General features: G+C 41.2%; 1 protein-coding gene across 4 annotated transcripts in view; it reads left to right on the top strand.

Moving 5' to 3' along the window:
- The first annotated feature begins 716 nt into the window (after positions 1-716).
- Positions 717-15,154, top strand: part of LACTB2 (lactamase beta 2) — a 16,800-nt gene continuing 2,362 nt past the window's right edge. The window contains exons 1-7 of one of the 4 annotated variants that reach the window (XM_065582124.1): positions 717-915; positions 2,210-2,373; positions 4,136-4,262; positions 5,468-5,646; positions 10,449-10,597; positions 11,828-11,916; positions 13,178-13,259. In XM_065582124.1, coding sequence (XP_065438196.1) covers positions 794-915; positions 2,210-2,373; positions 4,136-4,262; positions 5,468-5,646; positions 10,449-10,597; positions 11,828-11,916; positions 13,178-13,232 — 885 coding nt within the window. In that variant the 5' untranslated portion in view covers positions 717-793 and the 3' untranslated portion in view covers positions 13,233-13,259. The remainder of the gene's footprint in view (positions 916-2,209; positions 2,374-4,135; positions 4,263-5,467; positions 5,647-10,448; positions 10,598-11,827; positions 11,917-13,177; positions 13,260-15,154) is intronic. The other 3 variants (XM_065582125.1, XM_065582126.1, XM_065582127.1) reach the window with 3 other exon arrangements.

The raw sequence follows: 15,154 nt of genomic DNA, 5'->3' as shown, positions 1-15,154 counted from the left end.
TCAGTGTACACACTACAGCCTTGCTCGTGCCAATATAATTGACATAACTCCACCTCCATGAGAGGCATAGGGCTTGTCAACATAGGGCGACAGTGTCCATGTAGACACTGCATTACTTATATTGGCTGTTGGCTGTCATTCTTGTCAATTTCTAGTGCGGGCAGCCAGGCCCTAGTCTAGCTGTCACCGCAGGGCGGGGGGCCTCCACTAGAGCCTGGCTGCCCCCGTGGGCTTCCCATTCCCAACCAGGCTGTGGCCACCCCACTTCCCACTAGGAGCCAGGCTGCCCCCCAGGTCCCAGCTCCCCCAGCCCAGCTGCTGCCCAGGCTCACAGCTTTGAGTTAACCTGTGCCCACCTGGCTCCTGTTCCCAGCTGGGTCCTGCCCTGTGACTCCTAGCTAGGAGCCCTAGTGCTGCCTGGAGGCTCCCTGCAAGAAACCCACCGGTTGCACCTAGGCTCCCAGCTCACTGCCGAGAGACTAGACCCCGCGGTAAGTAGATCTGAGCTACATGGAACTTTTCCCTTTAGTGTAGACAAGGCCTAGGAAGCTCAGCTGAGGTGAACGCTCTGCTCTCAGGGCAGCTGAGGGAAGAAGGCGACTGGGCCAAGGCCAAGCAGCCCCGCCCAACTTCCTCCGCGCAAAGGCCACCTCCTAGCCTCCGTGGGAACAGTCGCGCGCTCAGCTCCTGCGCTGGGCGGAGCTATTCTCCGTGAGGGAGGGGCCAAGGGGAGCTACGTTCTTCTGTCGAGCGCGCGCGCCGCCGCCGTTAGGCTGTTGGCCCTGCGGGGAAAATGGCGTCGCTGCTGCCGCGCATTGAGCGGCTCTCTTCGCGGGTGGTGCGCGTGCTGGGCTGTAACCCGGGCCCCATGACCCTGCAGGGGACCAACACCTACCTGGTGGGGACCGGGCCCAGGTAACAGCCCCGCCCCTCGGCAGAGCGCAGGCTCCCGCCACAGGGCCGGCGCCGGCAGCTTCTGACTGCCCCGCACCTGCAGAGCCGCGCGCTCCCAGCCCCGCTGGAACTCCGCAGCCGCCGCCTGGCTGAGGCTGGAGCCCGGTCTCTGAGACAGGCCCAAGCGAGGCCCGTGCCGCTCTCCCCCGAAGTCTGGGAGTGGGGCTATGCTCTCTGTGCTGTCGTGCCTTGTAGGGGGGATTCCGGGGGTCACGGGAAGCCTAGGGAGTGGGGTTGGGAAACTAGGGGCAGTGAAGGGTTTCCCCGGCTCTGGCACACAGTTTTATCCGTTTGTATGTTGGGTTTCTGGGCCCGTCAGGATTTCACCTTCCTTGTCTTCCTTCCAGAGACCTTATACTTTCCCATATTTCCCTGGGCTTATATGTCCCGAGTTCAGTGATTTACCTGAGGGCGTGGTGTAAGCATTGCATTTCCTCATGACAACAGGTACTGGCTCTTTCCCTGGGCTTGCCACAGTTTTTCTTGGCACTCGGTGTAAATTTTTACTTACCGACACTGATGTTGGGTGGTTGTGCCAGGGTCCAAAGTTTCAACATTGTTTATTTTGATTCAAAGATTCCTTTATGCCAGGGGTTCTCACACTGGAGGTTGGGACCCCTCAGGGGGTCGTGAGGTTATTACATAGGGGTTTGTGAGCTGCCAGCCTCCACCCCAAACCCTGCTTTGCCTCCAGCATTTATAATGGTGTTAAATTAAAAACACTTTTTTAATATATTTATAAGGGGGGGGGGTCGCACTCAGAAGCTTGCTATGTGAAAGGAGTCACCAATACAAAAGTTTGAGAGCCACTGCTTTATGCTGTCTGTAGGTGCTCTGGCAATTAAATGTTACAACGCAATAACCCATCAGCAGTCAAAAAGCAAACATCTGTAAACTCAGCTTGGCCAAAAAAACCATGTTCTCCCAGCTTTCTAGAAACATATCCTCAATCCTCTCCAAAAATCCTACCAAATACATGGCTTCTGTAGCATGCCCAAACCTCACTGAATTTAGGCTGTTCAGGACAAAAGCAGTGCCAGGGCCCTGATAAAGAACATACTGCCAGGAGCCCCCCACCTTACAATGAGGGGGGAATGCAGCTCGAGCACTTCTGCTGATAGTACTGCAGCAGTGTGTCACAGGAAGAGGTGGTCTTCCCGAAGTATTTAGGGTTTCATCATCCAGGGAATCTCTTAATTCTATAATGACTTTTGTAATTGAACATTTCTGCCATATTTTCTCTCTTCAAATGTAGAAGGATCCTTATTGACACGGGAGAGCCAGCTATCCCTGAATATATTGGCTGTTTAAAACAGGCACTGACTGAGTTCAACATCTCAATCCAGGAAATTTTAGTGACACACTGGCACCATGATCATACTGGAGGCATATCTGATATTTGTAGGAACATCCACAATGGTAGGCAGAAGATTATAGTTTAATTTGACAGTTACTGAAGGGGCACTACTGGTTAGCTATGGGGACAGGAGCCTCTAATTAGAGTGTTTTGGAGGACTGTTAGCTGGACTGTGCACTTGAGATCTTCATGTGAGCTGTACAGTATATTTAAACACATGATGCTGTTACAGCGCATAGTATGAGTACAGTAAATAGTATGAATGTTTGGTTTAGATGCACTCCAAAATGTTTCTTCATGTCAATATATAAATATGTACGTACATATTTGGAAGGGGGAAAGCCTCATACTGTTAATAGTCTTTTGTCTATGAATGACGAGATGGAAGCTAGTTTACCATTGATAATTCACCCAACAACAAGAGATTCCTCCCTGAGTTAACACAGAATAATCAATTGACAATTATTTTCACTTGAACAACAAGTAAATAACTGGATCAGGTGGCTGGTAACCACTCGAATGGAAATTTTTGGTGAACACCCAGACCCCAAATTGTGTAAGGTAGGGACACTTTGCATGTTTGTCCTTACCCAAAATAAATGAAGATATCATATTGATTCAGTGATGCTTGTTTTGGTTAAATCTCTAAGCGGAGAAAGCGGTTTCTTTTTATACTTTATGAACAGTACAGGGAATGCAGCCCTTCTGTGTTTTGTGGGAGATTGCCACAGGCTGTAACCTCACCAGAGTTACTTCCAAGGAGTCCCCAAGGGCAGCTGGAAATGGTGTTGGTGTCTTAATGAGCAAGACATAACTTCTCCAAATGAAACTAATAATGGATTATAAGAATTTCAAAGTGAAATTTCATTTGGAGAAGTCGTCTTTTGTTTATCCTCTTTAGAACACCAGCTGTATTCAATTTTTGAGTTTTTATGTGTGTTTGAGTGGTCTTGTCTATGTAAATATGATTCCTTCATATACATGTTGTTATTGCAATAAACTTTTTTATTCTTTAAGTTTGCATTGAAATAGACTCCTGCACAATGGTACATCTACTCACATTTTCTAATGTTATGGGGCATCCATGCTAGCAGCCTGAGAGTAATCAGTGCTTAACTATGAATAGGGCGCTACCAAATTCACAGCCATGAAAAAACGCATCATGAACCGTGAAATCTGGTCTCCCCCTGTGAAATCTGGTCTTTTTTGTGTCTTTACCCTATACTATATAGATTTTGCAGGGGAGACCAGCGTTTCTGAAATTGGGGGTCCTGACTCAAAAGGGAGTTGCAGGGGGGGTCGCAAGGTCATTTTATGGAGGGTCACGGTATTGGCACCCTTACTTATGCACTGCCTTCAGAGCTGGGTGGCTGGAGAGCGGTGGCTGTTGGCCAGGTGCCCAGCTCTGAAAGCAGCAACCTAGCAGTAGCGCAGAAGTAAGGGTGACAATACCATACCATGCCATCCTTACTTCTGCACTACTGCTGCTGGCGGCAGCTCTGCCTTCAGAGCTGGGGTCCTGGCCGGCAGCCACTGCTCTCCAACTGCCCAGCTCTGAAGGCAGCAGCACAAAAGTAAGGGTAACAGTACGACATTCCCCCCCACACAATAATTTGCGACCTCCCCTATCCCCCCCGCCCCCAACTCCTTTGGGTCAGGACCCCTACAATTACAACACGGTGAAATTTCAGATTTAAATAGCTGAAATCAAGAAATTTATGATATTTTTTAATTCTAGGGCTGTGAAATTAACCAAAATGGACTGTGAATTTGGTAGGGCCCTAACTGTGAATGATCTAAAATGTAATCTGCTTTTTTAAATAGATTCTGAATATTGCATAAGTAAGCTTCCACGCACTCCTCATCGTGAGGAAATAATAGAAGGAGAAAAGCTAAAGTATTCATATCTGAAAGATGGAGATGTGTTAAAAACTGAGGGAGCCACTCTCAGGTAAATGTTAGTTCTGTGCTAGTAGGCTAAGTCCACTTTTAAAACTAAGAATGTTTTCCTCTCATACCTCATAATTGTGAAGTTACTATTTATAACTGCATCATAATTTAGTTCTTATTTTTAAGACAGCCAAAACAGTTGAGGAGATTCGTGAATATGCCACAGTGAAATTATTTTTTCAATATAATTGACTGGAGGGCAGCCTATATGTCAGATCCTGGCACTACTTACTCATGCAGGTAGTCTTTCTGCAGCTGAATAATACTGTTGAAGTCAAGAGGACCTACCTATGTGAGAGGGGATTACCTAATATTATCAGGATCCAGCCCCATGATTTCAGCACTATCTAGCCTCCCTAGAAAAGTTATGAAGGTTCCCTAGATAAAACTGTTCCTTAGGGCAACCATCTATATTCTATGGTGTTTTATACTGCTGCCCATCATCATAGTTTCTGAATGGTTTCCATGTAGAATAGATAACAAAGTCCATAATGTACTTCATGGAATCCTTGATACTTGTCTCATTTCAGGGTAAAAAATAAAAACTCTGCTCGGAGTAGAGTTTTTGTTTTTTAGATTTGTATTGTCCAGAATTCTCCCATCAAAATAACGCTGCTCTACTGCTTCTGTCAGTTTTAAGGAAACATCCTGCTTCTTTTCCTTACTCAGAGGGAGTCCCTTTCAAGTCAGTGGTGAATTAAACTACTTCAGTGTTGTAGAACAGTGGTTCTCAAAGCCGGTCCGCCACTTGTTCAGGGAAAGCCCCTGGCGGGCCGGGCCGGTTTGTTTACCTGCTGCGTCCGCAGGTTCGGGTGATTGCGGCTCCCACTGGCCGCAGTTCGCCACTCCAGGCCAATGGGGGCTGCAGGAAGGGTGGCCAGCACATTGCTCGGCCCACGCCGATACCACAGTGATGAGTGTAGTATAAGGACCTGTGGTATAGAATAGAATATTAGAGCTAATTATGTATGGTAGTTTGCATATATGTTTATGGAGCTTAAGAAAATGGACCAGATTAGCCCAGATCACATCATCTCTAAGCTAACATTTCATATTAACCCTCTTTCCCTAATAAGGATTCTTTACAGAGGTTTTTTCTAGACTGCCATATTAATTCATGGCTTTATCAGCATTTGTTTCTGTTACATGTAAATGGTGTATATGTGATTGTTGCATATAAAATTATTCATTCCTTTCATTTAATAGAGTTTTATATACACCTGGGCACACTGATGATCATATGGCTTTACATCTAGTGGAAGAAAATGCTATATTTTCTGGTGACTGTATTCTAGGAGAAGGGACAGCAGTATTTGAAGACTTGTATGACTACATGAAATCACTGGAAATGCTGTTGCAAATGCAAGCTGACTTAATATACCCTGGTTGGTAGTTTACATTCTCTTAATTAGATCTACTAGTTTATATAAAATACTTAAAATAGCTCCTCTAAGAATGTAAGAACTCTTACGACAGTCAAATAATATAGTATTTATATAATACTTAATGTACCTTATCCAGTGTTTAGTTATTATAATTAGCTAAAGGGCATTCAGTTTATTCTGTTTAAGATACTGCATGTGTGCTTGCCATGATGCTATCCATTTCTCTCATGAGCATTATTATATTTGAGTGAAACTTGTGGTTGTGAGAAGTGCAGAATTGATAGCCCAGAAAACCAGAATCTTCTGTCAAAGAACACATGCACGAGAGGCAGCATCTGTGCAAGCTGCTTCACACCATCCTGCCACTGCACCTAAACCTGAACTAAAAAGACCACCTATAGAGCAGGGGGGGGGAAGATGGGGTCAGTTCAGTATGTATAGCCCTTGAGTCCTTGGCTTCTCTAGTCAGACTACGGCTAAGAATGCCAATTGTGGTCATGGTTTTTGAGGTAGACAGCTGTCCATTACAAACTGGATTGAGACCATAAATTCATTTTGTAAAGGCCACCAAGCTATCAATCAGATGATTATTTTAGTTACCAAACTATGCTGAATTTCAGCCAGTGACCAAGAGGTCAAACTCCATATTACATTAATTATCCTCTGATTTATTCAGTCTCCTTGACTTTTCTTTTTTAATCTTGGAAAACATTTAATTTTCATATAAAATTATGCCTCTTTTTTGTCAAGACTGAATTTAAAAACTCATTATGTGACGGTAAGATTTAAGTTCCTTATTCTCTTTCAAGATTGCATATCCTGGCTACTGCCTACCTTTTCCATCTTCCCTTTTCATTCCCTTCCCCACACCCTGCATTTTGCATAATTAAATAACTTCAAACTCTTGTTTCTGCCTTCTTAATAAGAACGGCCATACTGGGTCAGATCAATGGTTTATCTAGCCCAATATCCTGTCTTCCGACAGTGGCCAATGCCAGGTGCTTCAGAGGGAATGAATAGAAGAGGTAATCAAATGATCTATCCCCGGTCACTCATTCCCATCTGCTGGCAAACAGAGGCTAGAGACATCATCCCTGCCCATCCTGGCTAATAGCCATTGATGGACCTATCCTCCATGAACTTATCTAGTTCTTATTTTAACCCAATTAGTGTCTTGGCCTTCATAACATGAACCTTCTATGAGTAGCTTCCTTCACTTAGTCTACCATATCTCTGCTCTTTCTTCATGTTCTTTGTTAAAATGTACTATACTTCTACCCCGATATAACGCTGTCCTCGGGAGCCAAAAAATGTTACCGCGTTATAGGTGAAACCGCTGCTTTACTGCGTTCTATCCAAATTCGTGTTGTATCGGATCGCGTTATATCGGGGTAGAGGTGTACTTTGAAAAGAAATAAATTTTTCATCTGTCGATCTTAAAGCACATTACCAGAGAGGGAGGATCATTATTCCCATTTTACAGATGGGGGCATTGAACTGACTTGCCCAAGCTAACCAGGGGTAAAGCTGAAAATAGATTCCAGGTGCCCTGAGTCCCAGTCCAATACCTTATCTATTAGGCCACACTGCCTTCTGTGTAAAGTCTACAAACCGTGTTCCTCTTCTTTGATTAACTTTCCTCATGCCAAAAGTATGTGTTAAATTCCACCTTTTTGTCACAATTCTCTTTCTCTCTCATCCCCCTCTCTGTGTTTTATTATCTATCTAGATTACAAACTCTTAAAGGCAGGAAGCTTGTCCTTCTGCTTTACTAAAGCACCTAACATGCTGCTGGCAATAGATAAATACATACCCTAATTAAGATTCTAATAAGGCAATAGGATATTGTGCATTTTCAGTGGCCGATGGCCATAGGTATCCTGGTACAGCATTTTGAATCAGAACTAATTTTGTTTCCTTTACCATGTTTAATAAAATATTTGTGCACTTCCATAAGCAGTAGTTATTCCCTAATCAGAGAACAGTTTTCTATCACCACTATTTACTGTATTAAAATTGGTAAATTTATTATAGTAACTTTTTTGATTTGTATTAAATTTTATTCATGCTAAGAATCCTCTCCGTTTGACAGCCTTATTCTCTGCCTTTCCTCTCTCTCTCCACACACACACTCACTCACTCACTCACTCACTCACTACCCCAGAGGCTTCTCTTATTCCATCTGAACTCTGAATTAGATCTAGGCGGAGGCCATGATTCATTGCAACAACATGACCATTTGCCTACTATGAATATATTTATATGGTTGAGTTTTTTTTATTTTTTCCATATAACTTTTTATATTTAACATTTTTTTAATTGAATATACAATAGAACCTATCCACTGTTCATATTTTATAAGTCTCCCTGGGAACTGAAAGATACTTTGGCCACCAGATGGCTCTCTCACTTTTCCATTAATACAACCTTCCTACTAAGTAATGTGAGTACTTTAAAAATTGAATGTCCATTATTAATAGACAAATCTTTCTTAATTTTAAGGAGCTAAACAGAATTAAAGTTAATATGTTCCAAGGAATATTTGAACTTAGACTCCCTAAAATGAAGAATTTAAAATAATGAAAATTAACTATTACTAAAATGTTATATACTAATACATTCACAGTTCTTGCAATCTCTTAAATAAATGTACAAATGTATAGTATCACGTTTTGTATTTAAAAAACCAAGCTTAATTCTGTCCATATAGTCCTGGACAGCCTCAACTTATATTCAGAAATTCTGATAGTCTCCCACTTAACAACATAGATTTTTCCAACATCGACTGCCATCAAGATCTCAAGTCTAGCCCTCCAAATACAGAACAAAGATTCTATCATTCCAACTTCTCATTGTAACCCAGACCACTAATATGACATTTAAGCCCCTTATACCGTATGAGAACACCATCCACTATTCTGCTGTAACGTAGAAAGCCCATGTGGAGCTTCACAGTTTTATAAAGAAAAATAATAGAGAGTGTAATTTTATTTCTCTGTGTATCACATGAGGAGAGCAGAATTTGGGGGGAGGGATAGCTCAGTGGTTTTGAGCATTGGCCTGCTAAACCCAGGTTTGTGAGTTCAATCCTTGAGGGGACCACTTAAGGATCTGGGGCAAAATCAGTACTTGGTCCTGCTAGTGAAGGCAGAAGACTGGACTCGATGACCTTTCAAGGTCCCTTCCAGTTCTATGAGATAGGTATATCCCCATATATTCTCCTGTTAAGTAATAAAAGTTGACAAATGTCTTAGTTCCTTAACAGTATTAAATGAGGGAGGAAGAATGGCCTTGTGGTTAATCCTCTGAAATAGGATTTGTGGTCAATTCCTACCTCTGTCACAAACTTGCTGTATGACTTGACAATGTCACTTGTCTCTTTCTGCCTAAATTTCTCATCTGTAATATATGGATAATGATACTATTTCAAAGAGGTGTTACAAAAATAGATTCTTTCATGGTTGTGATGCACTCTAGTGCTATGATGATGGGAGGCATCTGGGTATCTAGGATGATACAAACCAGTGTTTGCATAAGGTCTAAACTATTAAAATATTAAAATACTTCTATTAAAATACATGTATGGAATAGATCTAGAAATGTATTTGTAATTGTTTTGCAAGTCACTTATTAGATTTATTAATGGGGTGTTTGTGTTGAAATGGAAAAGAGCTCAAACCCAAACTATAAATCTGAGTGCTCCAAAAGTTGGGACAGTTTATATCCAGATTTGGTTCCAAGTTTTTCAATTTTGGCACAGTATCATAGATAAGTGTATGTGTACGTGGTTGCTGGAGATGAGTTGGTATACAGGATGTGTGAAGCTTCTTGAACGTTGCAAAATTTTGGTTCCATTTTCATATCCAAACATTGGCTCTCTAGCTCGGTGGAGGTGGAGTGTGTTAAATCTTTTTCAAATTGAAATGACAGGTTTGTTGATAACTATATCTTTGTGATTCAGAACTAAGGTTTGTTTTGGAATGTTTAACGTGACTTTGAAAATGAACAGTTACTGTATTACAGCCTCTATAAGGAGTGGATGGGGGCGGGACCTTAGAGGAAGAGGTGGGGTGAGGCTTTAGGGAGAATATGCTGGGCAGGGGTGGGGAAGAGGCAGGGTAGTGGAGGTTCCAGCACTCCTGCTAGAGTGTCCATTTTTTAAATACAGGGAAACCCCGCTATAGTGCGCCCCACGATAACGCGAATACGGCTATAACACGATCATAAGGTGGCTCCTGCCACCCCAAGCGCCAAAAAAAAAGCAGCCGGAGTGCCGCTGAAGGACAAAAAAAAAAAAGCGGCCAGAGTTACCGCCGAGGCACACCAAAAAAAGAAAAAGCGGCCGGAGCGCCGCCAAAGAAAAACAAAAAAAGGAAAGTGCCTTCCCCACTGTCTCTTCCCCTCTACCCCCACTTCTTCTTTTGGCGGGAAGAGCCATTCTCCTCCCCAGCTGCTCCTTGCACCTCTCCCCTGCTCTCTGCCCAAGAGAAACTGACCGGCTTGAAATGGTAAAATTTTGGTAACCCCGCTATACCGCGACCCCACATTTATCGCGATTAAAATTTTTGGACCCCAATCATCACGTTATAGCGGGGTTTCACTGTATTTCCAAATTGGCAACCCTAACTAGCAGGGTGGTAAGTACAGGGATGCTGCTGCTTCCATAGGATTTATAGGCTTATCAGAGCTTTTTACCAAAGTGAGAGGATATTTGTGAGCAAATTATTGAATAAGTTAAATTATTAAAAAATTCTGTTTCTCATATTAAAAAAAAAACCTCTTGTAATTGTGTTTGAATTTAGGACATGGCCCAGTAGTACATGATGCATGTGCTAAAATTCAAGGATACATTTCTCACCGAAATGCACGTGAACAACAAATCCTAAATGTTTTGCAGGAGAACGCTGGAAAATCATTTACATCAGTGGAGCTTATAAAGATTGTATACAAGGTAATTATAGTTAAAATGTTATTAAATTGAACTGAAGAGCACAACCTTAATTTTCACTTAAATAAAGTCAACATGGTATGCGTTTGTGTGTGGGCTTTTAGGAGGCGTCATAGTTAAGCTGAGCCACATTTGGCATTTTTTCTGTTCTAGTCATGTGCGGTAAAGGACTAATGTAGCAAAATTCACACCTGTCTATAAGCATGTAAGTAGTCTCGCGATTTAAATGCTTTACTGGATCTGGGCTTAAATTATTTTTATTAACTTCTACCTTTCATAATTATTTTGAAGCTTAGTAATCACACGTTTCTCATGAGGATCAAGAAAGTTTGTAGTTAAAAATAGTCAGATCAGGATGAACAATGTTAGACAATAACTAAATATATTTATGTCCAGGGTTGTTCGGAGTCTCCTGCAAGGTATTTTAGAACTTATAGTTGCAAGCTCCCACAGGCTTCAGGAAGGTGCAGGCTAAAAACTGTGCTAGAAACCCTGTGTTCTGACAACTTGCCATGGGGCAACAGGAGCTGGATCCTGTGACTTAAAGATAAACAGCCTGTGCACTCAAAAGTCTATTTATTGATCATCAGACAGAGCTCTAAAGATATTAGTCTTTCTGCTTACCCTTCCTCTCTTTATGGTAATTCTCAGAGTGTAGGGCATGCAGTATAGAGAACTCTTCCATGATGTTGCTTACAGGAAAAACTTATTCACTGGGCTGGGCTGAAGGGAAAAGTGCAAGATGCTGGGAGGGCAAAAGATAGCTGTCAACCATCCTAATCTGACATGGGCTGTAAACATCCTGGACAGGTTTACAAAGGGTTTTGCGAACGCATCTCAGGTGTTTGAAGTTCCAGTCTGTGTCCTGGAGACTGGGAACTACTGCAGCCTAGGAGGGATTTTTCCGTAATGCTAGTCTCCCATACAGATCAAGGAGAGACTGCTATCTGTTGTCTGTCTGAGCAGCTACTCTAGGCTGATGATAATTTTTGTGTAGAGTGGAAACCAGCTCAGAGCCAGGGAAGGGAGCCAGTAGTCCCCTCCCCCACACATTGAGGTAAGTGGCAGGTGGGATTAATCAGAGGAGATGGGGAACTGGGGGGTGGGGGATAATGACACCAACGGGTAGAAAATTTGGGAGAAGTGGGTCCCCCATGTAATTTCAGATAGGTATGGGGACAGGCCTGGGTAACAAACTCTGAATTTTAAATCTCCCCCTGCCCCCCTTCGAAGACCGGAATAGGCTGTGGTGGGAGAGCCTGTTGTGGGAGGAACAATTATGTGAGGAGAGGTGGTTTCAAGGAGAAGCTCCATTACTTCAGGTAAGCATCCAGAAGTTGTGATGCTTATCAGAATCACAAACATTCTGAGGTTCTCCAGTCACTAATTTATAATAATTTTTACAATGGCACTACATTTTTAATATGGAGATAACTGTTTTGCAACTCTGATATTTATTTTTAAAATAACTGACAATTTACCAAGACAACCATTTAGATCCCAGAAGATCTCTAACTGCCAGATCCATAGCATATTTGGAAAATTCCCCTCAAATTTTAAGAAATGCTGGCAACTGTGGGAAAAACCTTGAGGAATGGAAAGGGAATTTGATGTACAACTGTCATATTGCCTCTATATAAATCCATAGTACACCCACATCTTGAATACTGCATGCAGATGTGGTCACCCCATCTCAAAAAAGATATATTGGAATTGGAAAAGATTCAGGAAAAGGCAACAAAAATGAGTAGGGGTATGGAACAGCTTCCATATAAAGAGAGATTAATAAGACTGGGACTTTTCAGCTTGGAAAAGAAACGACTAAGGGGGGATATGATAGAGCTCTATAAAATCATGGCACGTGGAGAAAGTAAATAAGGAAGTGTCATTTACTCCTCATAACACAAGAACTAGGGGTCACCAAATGAAATTAATAGGCAGCAGATTTAAAACAAACAAAAGGAAGTATTTTTCACACTATGCACAGTCAACCTGTGCAACTCCTTGCCAGAGGATGTTGTGAAGGCCAAGACTATAACAGGATTCAAAAAAGAACTAGGTAAGTTCATGGAGGATAGGTTCATCAATGGCTATTAGCCAGGATAGGTGGGGATGGTGTCCCTAGCCCCTGTTTACCAGAAGCTGAGAATGGGCGACAGGGGATGGATCACTTGATTACCTGTTCTGTTCATTCCCTGTGGGGCACCTGGCATTGGCCACTGTCAGAAGACAGGGTACTGGGCTAGATGGACCTTTGGTCTGATCTAGTATGGCCGTTCTTATGTTGAGCTTCGTATTTGGCCAAATACTAAAATTAGAAATGGTTTATTTGTAATACATTGTTAAATTTGGGCTATCCTAAACATGTGCTATCCTGAATTAGGACATAATGCAAAGAATGGGAAAAAAATATTATTTAAACTGGAGATTTAAGTGGTATGACTTATTTCAATTCTTTGTCACTGCTGGTGGGTAGTTAAACATAGAAGAGTTCCCTTTTGTGTATTGAGGAAAATAAAAACAAAAACAAAAATAATATTGGCAGATATAGCATGATTATATATTCATTGTATCTCTATTTAGGAAATTCCTGAAAATTTACTTAAAGCCGCAGAAAATAACCTTACCCTTCACTTAAGGAAGTTAGAAAAAGAAGGAAAAGTGTGTAAGTTTTTTCTTTTATAAATTATTTCTTACAGTATTTTGTTAAATTATTTCCTGGCACTCACACATTGATAGTTTTTCACACAATTTTTGTAGTATTGGTAGTCACTCAGACAATTTAAAGTAGAATTACCTTAAAAACTAAGGTGATTTAACGTTAAGGATATATAAAGTTCTGGTAAAGATCATATAATATGTTTGAGAAACTGTCTGTGACAATAAATACTATTGTAATGCAGATATTCAAGAGATCAGAATTAAACAATATACGCATTACAATAGTATTTGTCATCACATGCAGTTTCTCAGATACGTTTTATAATGTTTTTTTAAAAGTTTAGATCAGCTGTGGATTACATAACTAATGACTTTTTTAGGCATTTGTTATTGAGGCGCAAAGTTAAAAATTGTGTAAGCTTATCTTGTACATTTCCTGACTTTTATAGTAATTAACTGCAATCTTAATGTTGTATTAATTTAGGGTTTTTTGCATTTTACTTTCAAGTTATTTTAAAATAAAAATGGTCAAGAAAATGTTCCAGTTCTGTAATAAGACCCCTTAAGAAAAGGCCAAGTAATGGTTATCAATGTCTTTAGAAAAGTAGGCACTTGAAAACCTTAACAGGCATTAGCCAAAGGCTAACAAGTATATGTACCAGTATATAAAAATATAAATGTGTACAAGTGGATAAGCTGTCAGGGCTTTGCTGAGTTTTAAATAAAAGCATTTAGCCCAATTTTCTTCAAATTTGGGGGGGAGTTTAAGTGATAAATAAAGTTTGAAGAAATGGGTTTGGTATCATTTTAAGTTAAAACATCTGAAGATAGAATTTTTAAAAAGGAAGCACTTAAGTCTAAATCATGTCTTCAAGCACAATCATTGCTTTGGTACCATAACTGTAGAGGCTGAGAAGGTAGTACTATGAACCATATTTTGTACATAAGAGCGATGCAAGCAGAATGCAGTAGGGCATCATTATGATCCCTTGAGCTCACTACACCTTTTAAATGGTGTAGCATGTGTTCTCCTATCCACTGCTGGACACTAGCAAGCACACTGAGGATAGGTCCTGGCCACTTCACAAACTTGGCTGAGTAAGACCCCTGTGGGCCTTATGTGCTGTTGACCATACTAACAAGTCCCTCCCTTCCTCACCCCCAAAGCCTCATCTGAGGTAGCACAATTAACAGGCTATTTTCTGGGCCTTGTGCAGATACCCAAGGAATAGATGAGTAGAGGCTTCCCTTGCCCCTCCTAGGAGGAGCCACAACTTGCCCATTAATAAGCTGTGCACATATGCACAATAAATCACCTTAAATGTACATCTGTCAATTTAATATGTTCTGTTGTGCATGCTCAGTGTGTACCTTTCAAACAGTCAAAAGTTGTTAGCGCCAATTTTTTTCCCCATGTAAGAATTTTTTCACTTCTTAAAACCATAAAAATTCACCTTTTGATAAGGTGACCAAGGACACTGAGCTTCAGTCAAAAAAGTCTATGCTTCAGAAAGAAATGAGCATCTGAAATTGGCAGCCTTAACAATTATGGGTTGTACCAAATGCTGGCTAGAATAATTCTTGTGACTTTTCTTCAACGTGTTACTTTTGATGCATATAGAATTAATTTACATGTTCCACCTTCCTTGGAAGAATGAAAAAGATGTTTTCAAGTCCTTTATCCATATTGAGTATTCTTGTGGGAGGTTGATGGGGGGCAGCAAAGTTGAAAATATAAGAACTGTGGTTTTTTGCTTGCTGATTTGTACACTTTGTGATGCAAATATTAAATTTGTAAGTACTAATTAGAGCTTAGGTTTGTGATACACATGACAGCACAATACCTTTGTCAATATTTCAGTTCAGCTTAAGGATTTATGTTAAGAAAAATACATATTA

Source organism: Chrysemys picta, chromosome 2 (genome assembly GCF_011386835.1).
Source record: "Chrysemys picta bellii isolate R12L10 chromosome 2, ASM1138683v2, whole genome shotgun sequence".
Classification (NCBI taxonomy): Eukaryota; Metazoa; Chordata; order Testudines; family Emydidae; genus Chrysemys; species Chrysemys picta.
This window is presented reverse-complemented; position numbering and strand designations above follow the sequence as displayed.